Raw genomic sequence first — 17,967 nt, forward strand, 5'->3', positions numbered from 1 at the left:
CAAATTGACATCATGGGTGTGTCACAGAATTTTATACCATTGGGCAGCAGGGCCGGTTTTAGACAAAGTGAGGCCCTAGGCAAAAGTTTAAAGTGGGGCCCGAAATGCTAACATTGTAAAATCATACATTTAGGTTACATTAAATGAGCAGGATGCGGATACAGTTGGCAGAGGGTCCTGGAGCCAGTGCTGGCACTGTGGCCCCCATATTCAGGGGCCTTATATCGGCCGACGGGTGTGCCACTATTAGCAATACACAGGAGCGGTGCTAGGGTCAGAAAAGATTGGGGGGCCCAAGCCCCAAGGCAAAGAATTGTCCCCCAACCCCCTCTTAATTTTTTTTTTAACACTGCAGATAACACAGCAGGGCTCCCAACCGTCCTGGATCCAGCGGGACAGTCCCGATTTTGATACTCCCACCTGCGGGATTGTAGTTTTCCCACACTGCAAATCAGCCACCACGCCCACCTGTCATTTCAGAAGGGACTGTGTACCGATCGCCATACAATTCCCTATATGCACAGCACACACCAGAACAGAAGCCCTCCCCGCTCACGTGACCAGTCACATGACTGTGACCTCATCCTATGTAACACCAGAGATAGCAGTGATAACTCTCTGAGAACAGATAATATACTAGATGTCACCTGCAGTCCTATGTAACACCACAGATAGTCTTACTCTGAAACGCTATGGCTATGTTCACATGCATTTTTTTCAGTATCCAAAACCTGTTTTATTGGCAGTAAAAATGTTGTGTTCAAAACACCTGTTTTTCAGCTTGTTTTCTGGTGTTCTTTACACTTTTTTCAGCTTTTTTTAAAGTGAGGATGTTTGCTTTGTCTACAGTATGTTTAAGGCCACGTTCACACGTTGAGTATTCGGTCAGTATTTCACATCAGTATGTGCAAGTCAAAACCAGGAGGGTGAGAAATCCAGAAGTGGTGACGTGTTTCTACTATACTTTTCCTCTGATTGTTCCACTGCTGTTTCTGCATTACAAATCCTGATGTGAAATCCTGATCAAATTCTGAACGTGTGAACGAGACTTAATAGTTTAATTCACCAAAACCACCTAAAAAAAATTGCAGTGAAAAATGCCGTTGCAATATCTGCAGCTTTCTTTTTTATATTCTTTCATTGCTTTCTACAGGTGAAAACACACTGAAAGATGTGACAAGCTGCAGATTTAAAAAGCGCTACAGTTCAGAAATCTCATATGTTTTGCTGACACTTTAAAAAGAAGCTTTTGGCCATGTTCATATGAAGAATTTTTGCAGCTTTTTCTTCTGCAAATAAGAAGTTTACAGCATTTTACAGCACAAGCAAAGACTGAGATTTTCAGGAATCTCCTGCACACCCTTTTATTTTCTCCTGCCTGAATTTCACAACTGCAGTGTTTTTTAAATCCACAGTGTGTAACAAGTTAGTTTTATTCACCAAAAATGCAGTGAAAAACAACGTGTACTGTTGACAAAAAACAACATGTACTGTTGACAAAATGAATACTATACAAAAAAAACAGCAAACGCTCTAAGGGTCTGTGTCCTCAATCAGTAAACTCTGGATGCTGCGTACATCCGCAGCATCCAACCCGCAGCGGCCAGATGTTACAGCATAGTGGATGGGATTTCTAGAAATTCCATGTCCACTATGCGTCCACATATGCCGGCACCTCACCCGCAGAGACAGACATGCAGCACGTCTTTCCAGACCCCAGCATGTCAATTTATCTTGCATAGATGCGAGTCTCTGTGTTCTGCCTTCAGGCACGCTGACAAGTTGTGCACTCCAGCATACAGCATAAACCACAGCTCTGTCTTCCAAAATAAGCAGACTGTTCTCTGTAGTCTAACTTGTTTATTGGTGAAGAGTACAGAACATGCGGTAAAACTGTAAGAATACAAATGACATGCATAAGTATTGGGCAGATGATCACAGCTAACACAAATACAGAAGCATTCAGTGTGATGCAACCTACATAGAAAACACAGGTGTCTAATTACATCTGATAAACTCTCTGCACACACTGCATTGTAAGAAAGATTAAGCTTACCAGATATGCTTTACCAGGATAATGAACTCAAGTTGGAGAGTTAAGATGGAGGACAGGTAAACACATGCATCCTATGATATACACAGAAGCAAAATGGCCCTTCTTTGTCCCAGAATACATTGCTTCCTTCCCACAAGCATTGCTTCAATCCCATGTGCATTGCTTCTGTTAAAGTCACAGACTGTAAATTCTACCAAAGACTCTGCTATAAATTCAGCCACCATTACATGGTGCTATAACTAACCCAGCACATAATGCAAACAGTCCTTGCCCTATTCAGAGGGCAGAACACTCCCCGCTTGGCATTAGCTAATGCCACTTCATTTTCCAGGTTTGGAGCGGTAAAGGCGTGCTTGCAGTGGTGCCAACCTTTACAAGACTTCTGACTGGTGGGTGATGTTGACTTGTAAGACTGAGCCACACAAATTAAACAAGCAATGGCATGAACAAGCAAGGTCCAGGTTGAAAACCTGTTGAAATGGTGGGATTTGAGGTGATTGTTTGAAATCACCATACTTAGAGCAGATACCTGAGGGTGGATTTCTTCATCTGCATCTGGATCTACCAGTTCAAAGGTGTCTGATTCATCACTGTAAGGCATTGAATGGCATAAGAATGCAGGGCCCGTAAACCAGGTTGTGTCCTTAAGGTGTCCAGATTCAACGGATCTAGTTGCGTGGTCCGCAGGATTGTGGTGTGTTGACACATATTGACACTGTTTAGGGCAAGTGGATCTCCTGATCCTTAGCACCCGATTGCTGACGTAAACATAAAGGCGTCGAGTTTCGTTGCAAATGTACCCAAGCACTACCTTGCAGTCTGAGTAGAACTCAACGTCTTTGATTTCCAGGTCAATTTCTGTCGAGATAAGTTCAGCCAACTCTACTGCTAGCACAGCCGCACAAACTTCCAGTCTGGGTATTGTGTGTTCCTGGACTGGAGCTAGTTTTGTCTGACTCATAACAAGCGTTACGTGGCATTTATTCCTGATGTCAGTAGTTTTCAGATATGCCACTGCTGCAATCGCTTTGGCTGAGGCATTGCAGAAGATACAGAGCCTTTGAGTCTTGAATTCTGTTGATGGCACTGAAGCGTATGGTCGCGCCTGGTAAAGATCTGACAAGGCTTCTAAAGATTTCTTTCATCTTATCCACAGGTCTCTCTTCTCCACGGGAAGCGGATCATCCCATTCAGACATCTCTTGGGTGAAGTCTCTGAACGTCATTTTACCTTGGATAGTTACAGGGGTTACAAGTCCTAGAGGATCATACAGGCTGTTTATCACGGATAGGATGAATCTACGTGTGAAAGGTTTTCCTTCTTCGTTGATCCGAAAGGTAAATGCATCTCTCTTCAAATCCCAGAGCAAACCAAGGCTCCGTTGCATGGAAAGGGAGTCCTTGTCCAAATCCAAGTCTTTTAGATCAGTTGAGTAATCTTGAGAGGGAAAAGTTGCCATCATTCTTTGGCTGTTGGAAGCAATTTTGTGCAGCCTCAAGTTGGACAAAATTAATCAACTTTTGTCCACCAATATTGCAAATGGCACTTCCCTAAGCAATATACACAAACCAATTGGGGCAGCATTTAAACTGACACCAACAGAAGAGAACCATAAATAATATCGAAAAATAAGTTTATTCAAATAGTTAAAAATCCATAACATTTGCTACTTATAATCAATACAAAACAACATACCCCAAGGGGACAGCATTTACTGTGGCTAAAAAAACCCCATAAAAGGATTATGTGTTCTTTCTAAACTATGCTGAGAAATGGATATAACATATCACAGTAAAAAAATGTTTTTGTTGTTAAGCCCAATGGCATAAATTATGCATAGACACAAATTACCATAAGCACACCCTATAGTATGTAAATACAAGGGGAAATAGGTATACCACATGAGAGTGACACCAGGGAATCCTATTGTATTATGCCAAATAGCATTTATCATAAATTACCAAAAGTGTCCCCGGAAGAAGCAAGTGGGCGAAACGCGCCAACTTTTAACCTAACTGCAGGGAGAAAGAGACAGGGGGGCTCAAGGGGTTTGCGAGAGAAACTCCAAGGCTTCAGAGCAATGCACAGCATTATTCACTGCTGTACACCCTCTGGGCAATTGATAAATGGGCTGCAGATGCAGGGGGCCCCCTTTGTAGGTGGGGGCCCCAGGCATCTGCCTGGTCTGCCTGTCCCAAACACCGGCCCTCTTGGGCAGTGTAGACAAAATAACTACATTTTTACCATCAAAATTTTGTTTTAGCCAAAGATTTTACATTTTCACACAAGAAGTGGGTAAAAATGGGACCAAAATTTTTCCCACAATTTCTACTGAACGTGGCAATACACCATATGTGGCTGTACAGTACTACTTAGCCATGCAGAGAGACTTGGGAGGAACGGACTGCTATTTGCCTATACGATTGAATGGGTCTGTGCACATGTCAGTGTGTTTCCATGGACTGTGGTTCCATGGGCAAAACAGACTGACATGTCCATATTTTAATGTTAACCCGGGCCACAAACCGTTCCACACACGTGACATGCATCAGTGCCGGTGAAGAAGCGTTACAGTAAGCGCTGTTCCCCAGCGCCGGGTGCTTAACACGACTCTCATCATTCTCCCCTGCTCTGCCGGCGATCAGCGCAAGCAGGGGAGGATGTTGAGAGTTACATTTAAGTGATGAAAGAGACAGCAAGAGCGTCTGATGGAGGTATTTATAAGCTGCCGCATGTGCTTTAAATAAATGAAAAAAATCTGAGTGGGTTCCCCTGTATTTCTATAACCAGCCAAGCAAAACTCACAGCTGGGGGCTGCAACCCTTAGGCCTCTTTCACACATCAGGTTTTCGCCGTCAGGCGCGATCCGGCGCTTTTGACAAAAACCGGATCCGGCGAAATGCAATGCCGGATCCGGTTTCCCCCCCATTGACTTGCATTAGAGCCGGATCGAGCCGGATGGCCATGCGTTTCATGCGGTTTTCGCCGGATCCGGCAATGTGTCGCGATCCGGCGTCTGGAAAAAACGGCTACTGTAACGTTTTTTGTCTCCGGCGAAAAAGCCGGACACGCCGGATCCGGCGTGTCCGGCTTTTTCACACAATGAAAGCCTATGAGCGCCGCAATGCGCCTGATCCGGCGACAGCCGGATCCGGTGGCCGGATCCGGTTTATTTGGTCTGAGCATGCTCAGTAGCTCTGCCCACAAGACATATATAAAAGCAAGACAGTGGGACCCTCAGCCACACCCAACATGCCACCCAAGCCAAGAACCAGGAGCAGGAGAAGGCAGGAGACATCTGCAGCAGCACCATCAGCACCACCACCACCCCAATTGGAGCAGCATGCTGAACAACGGGAGGGGAGTCCAGCAGCAGATGAGAGACGGTAATTATCAAATCCCCCATTCCTCCAAACTAGGGCCATGGAATATCAAGATATTCATTGGCCCTTTGTTTCTCTTTATTCAACAGCCGCCCAAGAGATGCAGCAGCAGCAATGGCAGCAGCAGGAACACCACCCACAGCCATGGAGTCTGGCCAGCAGGAAGACAGCACATCTTCTTCTGGGAGCCCTCCCTCGCATCGTCAGCGTTTGACGGTAAGTTTTTATTTCCAAAATCCATCATCTCTGTAATATATGTCTATTCATTGCCTTTTATTTCAAAACAGGAATCACAAGATGAAGAGGAGCTCCCAGAAGAAGAAGGAAGGGGTGGACAGACACCTGGAGTGGGCTCACAATTGGTAAGATTTTGGCATCAAACGCAGAAACATAACATCACACTACACACAACACATAGAAAACAATGTTCTGCAGACCACACACAGCAAACAAATGCCTACATCCAAAGACATAACATTTTTTGTTTTCTTCTCTAGTCTTCCCAATCTGGTGCTCGGCCAAGAGGTCCTCGCAGTGCCTCCCAGGGTCGTCGGCGACAGCAACGCGGCGGTCACCAGCGTGTAAGTATAAATATTTTTGCTTTGTTTTTTTGCACTTTTTATTTCATTTCTTTTGTGGAGGCTAATTATGTTATTTTTGTCTTTTTCTTTAACAGCCTTCACAGCGTGCTCCCGACTCTGACGGTGAGGATGGAGGAATCGATGTGGACCACCTCATCGATCTCATCAGAGAAAGGGAGCCGCTCTGGAATATGGCTGACCGCCGCCACGCTGACCTTATCGTTACCCGACGACTCTGGGAGGAAATCTGTTCGCTCCTTGTGGAACGCTGGGAGGAACTCGATGCTCGGGCCCAGATTAAAGAGCGTAAGTATATACAGTACCGGTTGCTTGATTTAAACCAGTGTTTCCCGAACTCCAGTCCTCGTGGTCCGCATGGATCATGTGTTCAGGATTTCTATTTACTTTGGAAATCCTGAAAACATGACCCCTGGGAACCATAAGGACTGGAGTTTGGGAAACACTGATGTTGTGTACTAACCACTTTGTCCTTTCTCGTTTCAGGGGAGAGAATTGTGAAGCGGTGGCGGTCTGTGAGGGATCGTTTCAAGAAGGATTTCAATAAAGAGATGCGGGCCCCGAGTGGATCTGGAGGAAGCAGGAGCAAGTACAAGTACGCACGAGCCCTGTCGTTCCTCCGGGATACAATGGTCACCAGAAGGTAAATATTACACACCACATGTGACAAAAAAATGTTTAGATGTAACTTTTTTTTTTCAGCCAGGGCCATACCATGTCACTATTTTAATTGTTTTTTTTTCTCTTTATTCCACAGCACGGTGAGCAGCACTCGGGAGCCTGCATGATTGGACCCTTCTGAGGCGATCCCTGAGGAGACCGGCACCGAGGGACACTTCGACCGCTCCGGTACATCTGCACCTTCCCAGCCTTCCAACACATTCGACCCATCTGTCCCATCCACCAGCACAGGAGCATCGTGGCCGCCTACTTTACATGAAGCTGCTGGTGAGGAGATCGATTTCCCTTTACCCCACCCTTCTGCCCCTGCCACCTCTAGTACACCTGCGGGTACTGGGCGGCAGCGGCAGAGGGGTCAGGAAAAGATTTATGCGCCAGAGTTCTTGCATCTGAATGCATCTTTCCAGAACTGTCTAAAAGTCTTGTCAGAGCAAATCTCCGCAGGCTTTCAGCAGATCAACTCCAGCATTCTGGAGGTAAAGACACTTCTGCAAACCATGCATTCAGAAGCAAGATCTTCACCAAACCACACCTTTTTCAGGTCTGTTGTGGAGCGCATGGAAACACTATCTCTTACCCAGCAGATGCATGTAATGCATTCATGCCACGGTGCTCTCCAGCACGTTACCTCCCAACCTCCTCCTCCCACCACAGTAGTTCCTCCACCTGCACCCCCTCCAGCCACTTTCCATCCTCCCCCTCCTATTACATCTGCACCCCCTCCAGCCACTTTCCATCCTCCCCCTCCTATTACATACCATCCACCTCCCCAGTACCAGCAACCTCCCCAGTACCAGCAACCTCCCCAGTACCAGCAACCTCCCCAGTACCAGCAACCTCCCCAGTACCAGACATCTCCCTACTTCCAGCAACCTGCCCCGTACCAAACTCCTTCCCCGTACCAAACTCCTTCCCCATACAACTTGCCATCAACATCATCTGCTCCTACAGTCCCTGCCCAACCCTCCACTCCACCTCCCACCACCTCTTCTGCCTCCCACAAGTCCACCCATTCTGTAGCTTTTTCCACACCATCACCTCTAACTGTTCCTTCCCCACCACGATCCCAATCCTCTCTCCCCACTCCCAGTGTCGAAGTGTCCCGCAGCCCCTCCAGCAGTATTTCCACCCCACACTACACAGATTTATGATGTGTTTTGTAATAAAAATGCCCAGTTGGTTTCAAACCTTTATTAAAAAAGTTTTTTTAACTTTAAAAACAGTTTACAAAAAAAAATATTTTAAATAAAAGTTAAATTATTGTTTACACTGGTTGTCTGTCATTTCTTTCTGCGGCGAAATATGTTTAAAAAAAAGGTTAAATACAGGGTATTTAAAAGGTAAAAAGGTATTCAAAACCAGGTATATAACTGTGGGTAAATTTTAGCTTTTTGCCACAGTTGTGTTCCTGGTTGTGTTCGAAGCAAAGTATTTCACCTAAAAAGTTGTGTTTATTGTTGGTGATTTCCTAACAATGTACACAACTTTTGTTAAAAGGTGAAATACTTTGCATAAAACACAACCAGGTACACACCTGTGGCCTAAAGCTAAAAATAGAGACCATGACAAGATAGCCAACTTTGGTTGGCAAAGGTATATACTGTTGGTACAGAAGGTACACAAGTTTGGTTGGGCACAAATCTTTCACACTCTGTCATCCTGCCAGTGTACTCTGCCTTGAGGTGACATAAAGTATAGTGCAAAATTGTCCCTCATTACTGAAACCGTCACAGAACTTCTAGTGGTAATGTCATGGTAATCTTGCAAGGTGGTTTCTTCAGAGGTGTCCTCAATGGAAATGGGTTCCTTGCAGATAACAAAATTGTGGAGTACCACGCAAGCTTTGATCACCTCGTCCACAGTTTCTGTCTTGAGGTTGATCGCAGTCAATAGGACCCGCCATTTGGCTGTCAGAATACCAAAGGTACATTCAACCATTCTTCTTGCTCTTGTGAGGCGGTAATTAAAAATGCGTTTTGTTCTTGTCAATCCTCTGCTAGAGTACGGTTTCAAAAGGTGTTCTGACAGCTGGAAGGCTTCATCCCCTACACAGACAAATGGCATAGGTGGACCAGATGTTTGCGGCAGCGGTCTAGGTGGTGGGAACTGGAAGGTGTTTCCATACAGTTTACGCCCCATGGCAGACAGTTTGAAAACTTGAGAGTCATTGGAGCGGCCATAGGCCCCAATATCAACAGCAATAAATTTGTATTCCGCGTCAGCGATGGCCATGAGGACAATTGAAAAATATTTCTTGTAATTGAAATATTCCGATCCCGATCCGGCTGGCTTTACAATGCGGATATGTTTCCCATCCACAGCGCCCAAGCAGTTGGAAAACTGACATATCTGTTGAAACTTTTCTGAAATTTCAATCCACCTCTCTGTTGTGGGCTCTGGTAAAAACTCTTCAGCTAAGGAGTCCCACAGTGCACGGCATGTGTACTTCACTATTCCAGATATGGTGGAAATCCCGAGTCTGTACTGGAAATGCAGTGACGAAAGGGATTCTCCAGTTGCAAGAAATCTGTGGGGAATTAAAAAACAATCAATTAGTTTTAAATCACAGCATTACATACCAAAACTCAGCTATAACACTTGGAGATACAAACTACCACCAACAAGATTGCAGTGAAAGTGTGCTCTGATGCGAGCACATCCAATAAATGTGGCTTACCTTAAAGTCACCATCAGACGCTCTGCGGGTGAAACAGAGAAGCGGCAATAGGTGTCCGCTTTTCTTATGAGGTGTGCAATGCGCTCCACCAAGTAATCAAAATTCTCCATTTTCATCCAAAAATATACAAAAAATTTATCCGGGTTTCGTCGAAGGTCCATGCAGAGTGTAGAATAGACCCCACGCGTCATTCTCTTGGCTGTGATGGGGTGGATCCACAAACGTCGTCTACGATGCCTGATGCGCTGCTGTCTCGCTCTCTCCTTCTCCAGAACGATCACCCTCAAACGATTCGCCTCCGCTGTAAAATCCGCCAAATTCTTCAAAATATTTCCAATGACAACATCCATCTTCGCCAGTAACTTGCTCTTCTCTCCAACCTGCACTTTCTCCTCTACAACCTGTCAAAGAAGGGCTGTAGGAACACGCTATAGTTTTCCAGTAGCCAATCCCGTTCGGAAGGCCACAAGGGGTGTTTTTAAAAACCGGATCCGGCGTAATCCGTCGAAAAACGGATAGAAAAACGGATGAACCGGATGAGAGGGATCCGGTTTTGTCTGTCAAGAACAAGACGGATCCGGCAGAAAACCGGATCCGTCATATCCGGTTTTACAAAACATTTGCTGGATCCGGCGTTCCGGCACGACGCCGGATTGCGCCTGATGCCGAAAACCTGATGTGTGAAAGTAGCCTTAGCTGTCAGCTTCAGCAAGGTTGGTTATCAAGAATAGAGGTGTCCCCACACTTTTTATAAAAAATTATTTATATAAATAATTTTTAAAAATGGTGTGGGGTCCCCCCATTTTTGACAACCAGCCTGGCTAAAGCTCAAAACTGAGGGCTGGTATTCTCAGGTTGGTAAGGGGGATTTGGATATTGACCCACACCCAGCCTAAAAATAGCAGCCTGCAACCGATCAGAAAAGGCACATATATTAGATGCAAAAAAATTCTGGCGCTTTGCCAGGCTCTTCCAGCTTTCCCTGCAGCGGTGGCAAGTGTAGTTCATATTTGTGGGGTTGATGTCACCTTCGCCTTGTCAGGTGACATCAAGCCCACGGATTAGTAATGGAGAAGCATCTATAACACACCTATCCATTACTAATTCTATAGTTATTTTGTAAATAAAGACACAGCCAGAATTAAGTATTTTATTAGAAATAAAACAAAATGCATTTTTATTTTTTTATTTAAAAATAACAAACACAGTTTTACTCACCTAACGCCTATTCCACCGAGACTGAAAAAAAACAAAAATCAAAACATTATATAGTAGGAGTATATGTATATCAAGAAACTTCAAGAGGTGGAAAGTCAATAATGATAAATAAGGTCCTGGCGGATGTTAACACCTAGAGGGAATCTTGTCTTGAGGACATACATCCACCAGGTTTCACGATTCATCAGTTTATGTCTCATATTGCCACCTCTAACCAAATTTTTAACTCTTTCAATTCCCACCACTCTAAAATCCTTAGTATCGGCATTATGTGTATGTATGAAGTGCTTGCTAATAGCAGAACTTTTGGATATAATTTTACTAGTGGCATCAGATAAGTGTCTGCCTACTCTAACTCTAAGAGGTCCACTAGTGCACCCCACATACTGTACGTTACATGATATACAGGTGATAAGGTATACCAGATTACAGGTATTGCAGTTTATAAAACTATCAATATCATATTTTTTATTTGTTACAGATGACATAAAGGATTTTGAGTTTACCATAAATTTACAGCAAGTGCAGACTGAATGGCCACATTTATATGATCCTTTCACTGAAAGCCAATTCTCCTCTCCACTACCCGTATCACTCAAAAATAAACTTGGGGTCAGAATATCACCAAGGGTAGGAGCTCTCTTGGCTGTGAATCTAATGGGGTCCTTCAAGACCACATTCAATGTTTTATCCTGTTGTAACATTGGTAATCTATTTTTAATAATCTGGTTTACTTTTTGTACTTCTGAACTATGAGTGGTGACAAAAGGTATTTATATTGTTTTCTTGACTTCTACTAATTTTTGTTGTATGTAACATGTCATCCCTATCCTTCTCATCCACAATTATCTCCGCTTAGTCAAGCATCCATTTTTTGTAATTTCGTTTTGATAATCTACTTCTAGAAAGTTGACTTCAGGTTTTCCCATATTCAAAGTAAATTTCAAATTCATATTGTTATTATTCGCATAGTTGAGAAAATCCGACGCAGAGTCTCTCGATCCATCCCATATCAGGAGCAGGTCGTTCAAATAGCGACCATACCACCTGATATGGGAGGAGAAGGGACTCGCGTCAGAATAAATGAAATCACTTTCCCATACTGACACATACAGGTTAGCAATCGCTGGTGAGAAACCTGCGCCCATAGGGGCTCCTTGCTTCAGTTGAAAAAAGCATTTGTCAAGTGAAAAAAAATTATGTTTTAAAAGAAATTCCACAGAAAGTACCAAGAATTCACGTACACCATCTGTATATTCACTGAGCTTACTAAGATGCCAACCCAGAATATGAAGGGACAAATCATGCAATAAAGATGGATACAACGCAACCACATCCAGTGTGATCCAGATACATGAGGCAGGCCATTCTGTACGATCTAAGGAGAAAATGAGATGTTTTGTATCCCGTATATAACCGGGGAGATCTTTTACAAGGGGCTGTAGATGCAGATCTACCCAGGAGCTCAATCCCTCCCCCATACTACCAATACCAGCCACGATAGGACGAAGCAGGGGAGGGAAGAGCGACTTATGTATTTTAGGTAAAGAGTGGAATATAGGCACCACAGGGTAATCTACCATTAAATCCTCTGATATTTTTTTAGCAATGGCCCCCAATGTCACTCCTTTTATTAACCGCTTTCTCATTTTCTCTTGGAAGATGTTTGTAGGGCTTTCTTTCAGTGGTATATATATTTCACTAGCTGAAGAGCCCGGCGTTGCCTGGGCATAGTAACCAACTCTGGTTAGTTATAGCAAATTATAATGATTATAATGCATGTAAAAATCGTGTATCTAATCCTATCATGTGTGATACTGTCTGCTGAGCCGTGTATCTAATCTTATCCTGTGTGATACTGACTGCTGAGCCATGTGTCTAATCCTCTCCTGTGTGATACAACACACAGCATAGCCTATGACGCTCTCGGGGTCCAGACGTGTGACTGTGCAAAATATTGTGGCTGTAGCTGCGACGGTGCGGATGCCAATCCCGGACATACACACACACACTTTGAGCTTTATATATTAGATTATTATTCAACATTTCCATATTCTGTTTGAAATATAAACCAGCGTTAAGCAATACCACTGCTCCCCCTTATCAGCCCTTCTCACAATCAAGTCCACATTCTTTTTAAATTCATTTATAGCTTCCTGATGCCAATTTAATAGGGATAGGGCAGCATGAACTGCATACAGTTAGGTCCATATATATTTGGACAGAGACAACATTTTTCTAATTTTGGTTCTAGACATTACCACGATAAATTTTAAACAAAACAGTTCAGATGCTGTTGAAGTTCAGACTTTCAGCTTTCATTTGAGGGTATCCACATTAAAATTGGATGAAGAGTTTAGGAGTTTCAGCTCCTTAACATGTGCCACCCTGTTTTTACAGGGACCAAAAGTAATTGGACAGATTAAATAATTGTAAATAAAATGTTCATTTCTAGTACTTGTTTGAAAACCCTTTGTTGGCAATGACTGCCTGAAGTCTTGAACTCATGGACATCACCAGACGCTGTGTTTCCTCCTTTTTGATGCTCTGCCAGGCCTTCACTGCGGTGGTTTTCAATTGCTGTTTGTTTGTGGGCCTTTCTGTCTGAAGTTTAGTCTTTAACAAGTGAAATGCATGCTCAATTGGGTTGAGATCAGGTGACTGACTTGGCCATTCAAGAATATTCCACTTCTTTGCTTTAATAAACTCCTGGGTTGCTTTGGCTTTATGTTTTGGGTCATTGTCCATCTGTAGTATGAAACGACGACCAATCAGTTTGGCTGCATTTGGCTGGATCTGAGCACACAGTATGGCTCTGAATACCTCAGAATTCATTCGGCTGCTTCTGTCCTGTGTTACATCATCAATGAACACTAGTGACCCAGTGCCACTGGCAGCCATGCATGCCCAAGCCATCACACTGCCTCCGCCGTGTTTTACAGATGATGTGGTATGCTTTGGATCATGAGCTGTACCACGCCTTCACCATACTTTTCTTTTCCATCATTCTGGTAGAGGTTGATCTTGGTTTCATCTGTCCAAAGAATGTTCTTCCAGAACTGTGCTGGCTTTTTTAGATGTTTTTTAGCAAAGTCCAGTCTAGCCTTTTGATTCTTGATGCCTATGAGTAGCTTGCACCATGCAGTGAACCCTCTGTATTTACTTTCATGCAGTTTTCTCTTTATGGTAGATTTAGATATTGATACGCCTACCTCCTGGAGAGTGTTGTTCTCTTGGTTAGCTGTTGTGAAGGGGTTTCTCTTCACCATGGAGATTATTCTGCGATCTTCCACCACTGTTGTCTTCCATGGGCGACCAGGTCTTTTTGCATTGATGAGTTCACCAGTGCTTTCTTTCTTTCTCAGGATGTACCAAACTGTAGATTTTGCCACTCCTAATGTCGTAGCAATTTCTCGGATGGGTTTTTTCTGTTTTTGCAGCTTAACCCCTTTCTGCCATCTGACGTACTATCCCATCCATGGGACCCGGGCCCCTATGCCTATGGACGGGATAGTACGTGGTGAGCGCCGCTGATTGCGGCCGGGTGTCAGCTGATTATCACAGCTGACACTCGGCACTGTGTGTCAGGGGTGGTCACGGACCGCCCTCGACACGTTAGCCCCTGGCACACTGCGATCAAAGACGATCGCAGTGTACCGGGGGTTTAGGGAAGCATCGGCAGGGAGGGGGCTCCCTCCGTGCTTCCCTGAGACCCCCGCAGCAGCGCAATGTGCAGCGCTGCTGCGGAGGCCTCCTTCCCTGCAGGTCCCCGGATCCAAAATGGAGGCGGGGACCTTCGGGGGCCTGCAGGGAGGCGGCTTCCTCATGTCTGCAAAGCGCCAGCATGAGGAAGCCTGCAGCACTGCTTGTGACAGATTGCTGATCTGTCACAGCGATCTGTGATGTGACAGATCAGCAATCTGTCACATGACAGTTATGTCCCCCCTGGGACATTGTAATAAAGTTAAAAAAAAAGTTGAAAAATAATTTATAAAAAAAAAAAATCGCAAAATAAATTAAAAAAAAAAATATTCCCTAATAAATTCATTTTTTGGAAATAAAAAAAACCAAAACAATATAAGTACACATATTTAGTATCGCCGCGTCCGTAACGACCCGCCCTATAAAACTTTCCCATTAGTTAACCCCTTTAGCGAACCCCTTAAAAAATAAAAATAAAAACAAAGCAAAAAATAATGCTTTATTATCATTGTGTCGAACAAAAAATGCAATAACGCGCGATTAAAAAGACGGATATAAATAACCATGGTACCGGTGAAAACGTCATCTTGCCCCGCAAAAACGAGCTGCCATACAGCATCATCAGTGAAAAAATAAAAAAGTTGTGGCTCGCAGAATAAAGCGATGCAAAAATAATTATTTTTTATATAAAATTGTTTTTATTGCATAAAACCGACAAAACATAAAAAAACAACCTAAATGAGGTATCGCTGTAATCGTACTAACCCAAAGAATAAAACCGCCTTATCAATTTAACCGCACTCGGAACGGTGTAAACGCACCCCCCAAAAGAATTTCTTGAAATGCTGGTTTTTGCTCATTCTGCGTCCCAAAAATCGGAATAAAAAGTGACAAAAAAATTTCACATGCCCGAAAATGGTATCAATAAAAACGTAAACTCATCCCGCAGAAAATAAGACCTCACATGACTCGGTGAGTCAAAATATGGAAAAATTATAGCCCTCAAAATGTGGTGATGCAAAACTATTTTTACAATAAAAAGCGTCTTTTAGCGTGTGACAGCTGCCAAACATAAAAACCGCCATAAATAGTAAATCAAACCCCCCGTTATCACCCCTTTAGTTAAAAATAATAAAATTTAAAAAAATGTATTTATTTTCATTTTCCAATTAGGTCTAGGGTTAGGGCTAGAGTTAGGGCTAGGGTTAGGGCTAGGGCTAGGGCTAGGGTTGGAGTTAGAATTGGGGGGCTTCCACTGTTTAGGCACAAGAGGGGTTCGCCAAATGTGACATGGCGTCCAATCTCAATTCTAGCCAATTCTGCGTTGAAAAAGTCAAACGGTGCTCCTTCCCTTCCAAGCTCTGCTATGCGCCCAGTGTTTTACCCCCACATATGGGGTATCAGCCTACTCAGGACAAATTGCAAAACAACTTTTGGGGTCCAATTTCTTGTGTCACCCTTAGGAAAACAAAAAATTGGGGGCAAAAACATCATTTTTGTGGAAAAAAATATGATTTATTTTCACGCCCGGGCGTTATAAACTTCTGTGAAGCACTTGGGGATTCAAAGTGCTCATCAAACATTTAGATAAGTTCCGTAGGGGGTCTAGTTTCCAAAATGGGGTGACTTGTGGGGAGTTTCAACAGTTTAGGCACATCAGAGGCTCTCCAAACGCGACATGAGACCCGCAGACCATTCCATCAAAGTCTGCATTCCAAAAAGTCACTATTTCCCTTCCGATTGCAGGATTGCGGGCCCCTGATCCTATCCACACAACTAGCAGTAGACGTGGAGCGTGCCTACGGTGGTCCTAGACGCCCCGTCACGGCCGGAGAACTAAATAAGCCTAAAGAAAGAAAGGGAAAAACTAAACTGCCCCAGAGCTGACCCCAAAGCAATAGACAGCCCCCAACATGTATTGTCGGTGAAACAAGATGAAAACACAAACACAGATAAAAAGATAGGCTGAGCAAACGATGGGGCCCTCACTAACTAGAAAGGACAGGAAAGGAAAGCTGCTGTCTGCAATCACGCAAAAAAACCTGCAAAAATGTCCAACACGTCTGACAGAAAAAAGCCCTGAAATCGCTAGACTTCAATTCCCTATATCAGCACTCAGGTATATTCTGAAGACAGAGCAAAAGAGATCAACTGATCATAGACAAAATGGGGATTCAGCCCAGTCCCAGCCAGGGCTGGCTGAACACAAAAATTAAGTAAACCAGACAAAAACTCATATGAACAATAGCAGAGAAAACTTAGCTTTAAGAAGGCAGGAACCAAACTGGAAACCAGAAGCCACAGTCAGGAAAAATCACCAGCAAGAAACTAGGGAGTCGGCTGCCTTAAATCCAATCAGAAACTCCTGATGTCCAATCGCAGTCCTCTTCCTCAGGTGGCCGGTCTCTGCCATTTAGATCAGCTTCATTACCTCCCTTCACCAACAGAGGGAGTCCAGATAGAGAGCTCACTACTCCTCTGTCAGCACAGCCAGCTCCATAACCCTCACCAGAAGCCAGAGGCAAACCCGAAAATGAGCTCACAACACGCGGCATGGCGTCCAATCCCAATTCCAGCCAAAAAAGTCAAATGGCGCTGCTTCCCTTCCGATCTCTGCCATGCGCCCAAATAGTGGTTTACCCCCACACGTGAGGTATCAGCGTACTCAGGACAAATTGCACAATAACTTTTAGGGTCCTGTTACCCTTGGGAAAAAAAATTTGGGGTGAAAAGATCATTTTTGTGGAAACAATATGATTTTTTAATTGTACGGCTGTACGTTATAAACTTCTGTGAAGCCCTTGTGGGTTCAAAGTTCTCACCACATATCTAGATAAGTTCCTTGGAGGGTCTAGTTTCCAAAATGGGGTCACTTGTGTGGGGTTTCCACTGTTTAGGCACATCAGGGGCTCTCCAAATGTGACATGGCGTCCTATCTGAATTCCAGTCAATTTTGCATTGAAAAAGTCAAACGGCGCTCCTCCCCTTCCGAGCTCTGCCATTCGCCGAAAAAGTGGTTCCCCCCACATATCAGGTATCAGCGTACTCAGGACAAATTGCACAATAACTTTTGCAGTACAATTTCTCCTGTTACCCTTGGTAAAATAAAAAAAACTGAACCTGAAGTAATTTTTTTGTGAAAAAAAGTTAAATGTTCATTTTTTTTAAACATTCAAATTAATCCTGTGAAGCACCTGAAGAGTTAATAAACTTCTTGAATGTGGTTTTGAGCACCTTGAGGGGTGCAGTTTTTAGAATGGTGTCACTTTTGGGTATTTTCTATCATATACACCCCTCAAAGTGACTTCAAATGTGATGTGGTCCGTAAAAATAAAATGGTGTTGTAAAAATGAGAAATCGCTGGTCAACTTTTAACCCTTATAACTTCCTAACAAAAAAAAAATTTTGGTTCCAAAATTGTGCTGATGTAAAGTAAACATGTGGGAAATGTTATTTATTAACTTTTTGTGTGCCGTATCTCTGTGATTTAAGGGCATAAAAATTCAAAGTTGGAAAATTGTGAAATTCTCAAAATTTGCCAAATTTCCATTTTTTTCACAAATAAACGCAAGTTATTTGAATGAAATTTTACCACTAACATGAAGTACAATATGTCATGAGAAAACAATGTCAGAATCACCGGGATCCATG

At 43.6% G+C, this 17,967-nt stretch overlaps 1 protein-coding gene across 4 annotated transcripts in view; it reads left to right on the forward strand.

Annotated features, from left to right (window-relative positions):
• The window catches only part of TLR3 (toll like receptor 3), a 290,358-nt gene that overhangs the window by 215,475 nt on the left and 56,916 nt on the right, over window positions 1–17,967 (forward strand). For 2 of the 4 annotated variants that reach the window (XM_073578744.1, XM_073578759.1), the window contains exon 2: window positions 3,213–3,393. Coding sequence is in view for 2 of the 4 variants with exons in the window: in XM_073578768.1 (XP_073434869.1) it covers window positions 11,162–11,244 (83 nt within the window). In the remaining 2 variants the exon portion in view is untranslated. Of the gene's footprint in view, window positions 1–3,212; window positions 3,394–11,121; window positions 11,245–17,967 lie in introns of those variants that run through there. The other 2 variants (XM_073578768.1, XM_073578728.1) reach the window with 2 other exon arrangements.

This window comes from Dendrobates tinctorius, unplaced genomic scaffold (genome assembly GCF_039654945.1).
Source record: "Dendrobates tinctorius isolate UK_male_01 unplaced genomic scaffold, ASM3965494v1 ptg000008l, whole genome shotgun sequence".
In the NCBI taxonomy this organism is placed as follows: domain Eukaryota; kingdom Metazoa; phylum Chordata; class Amphibia; order Anura; family Dendrobatidae; genus Dendrobates; species Dendrobates tinctorius.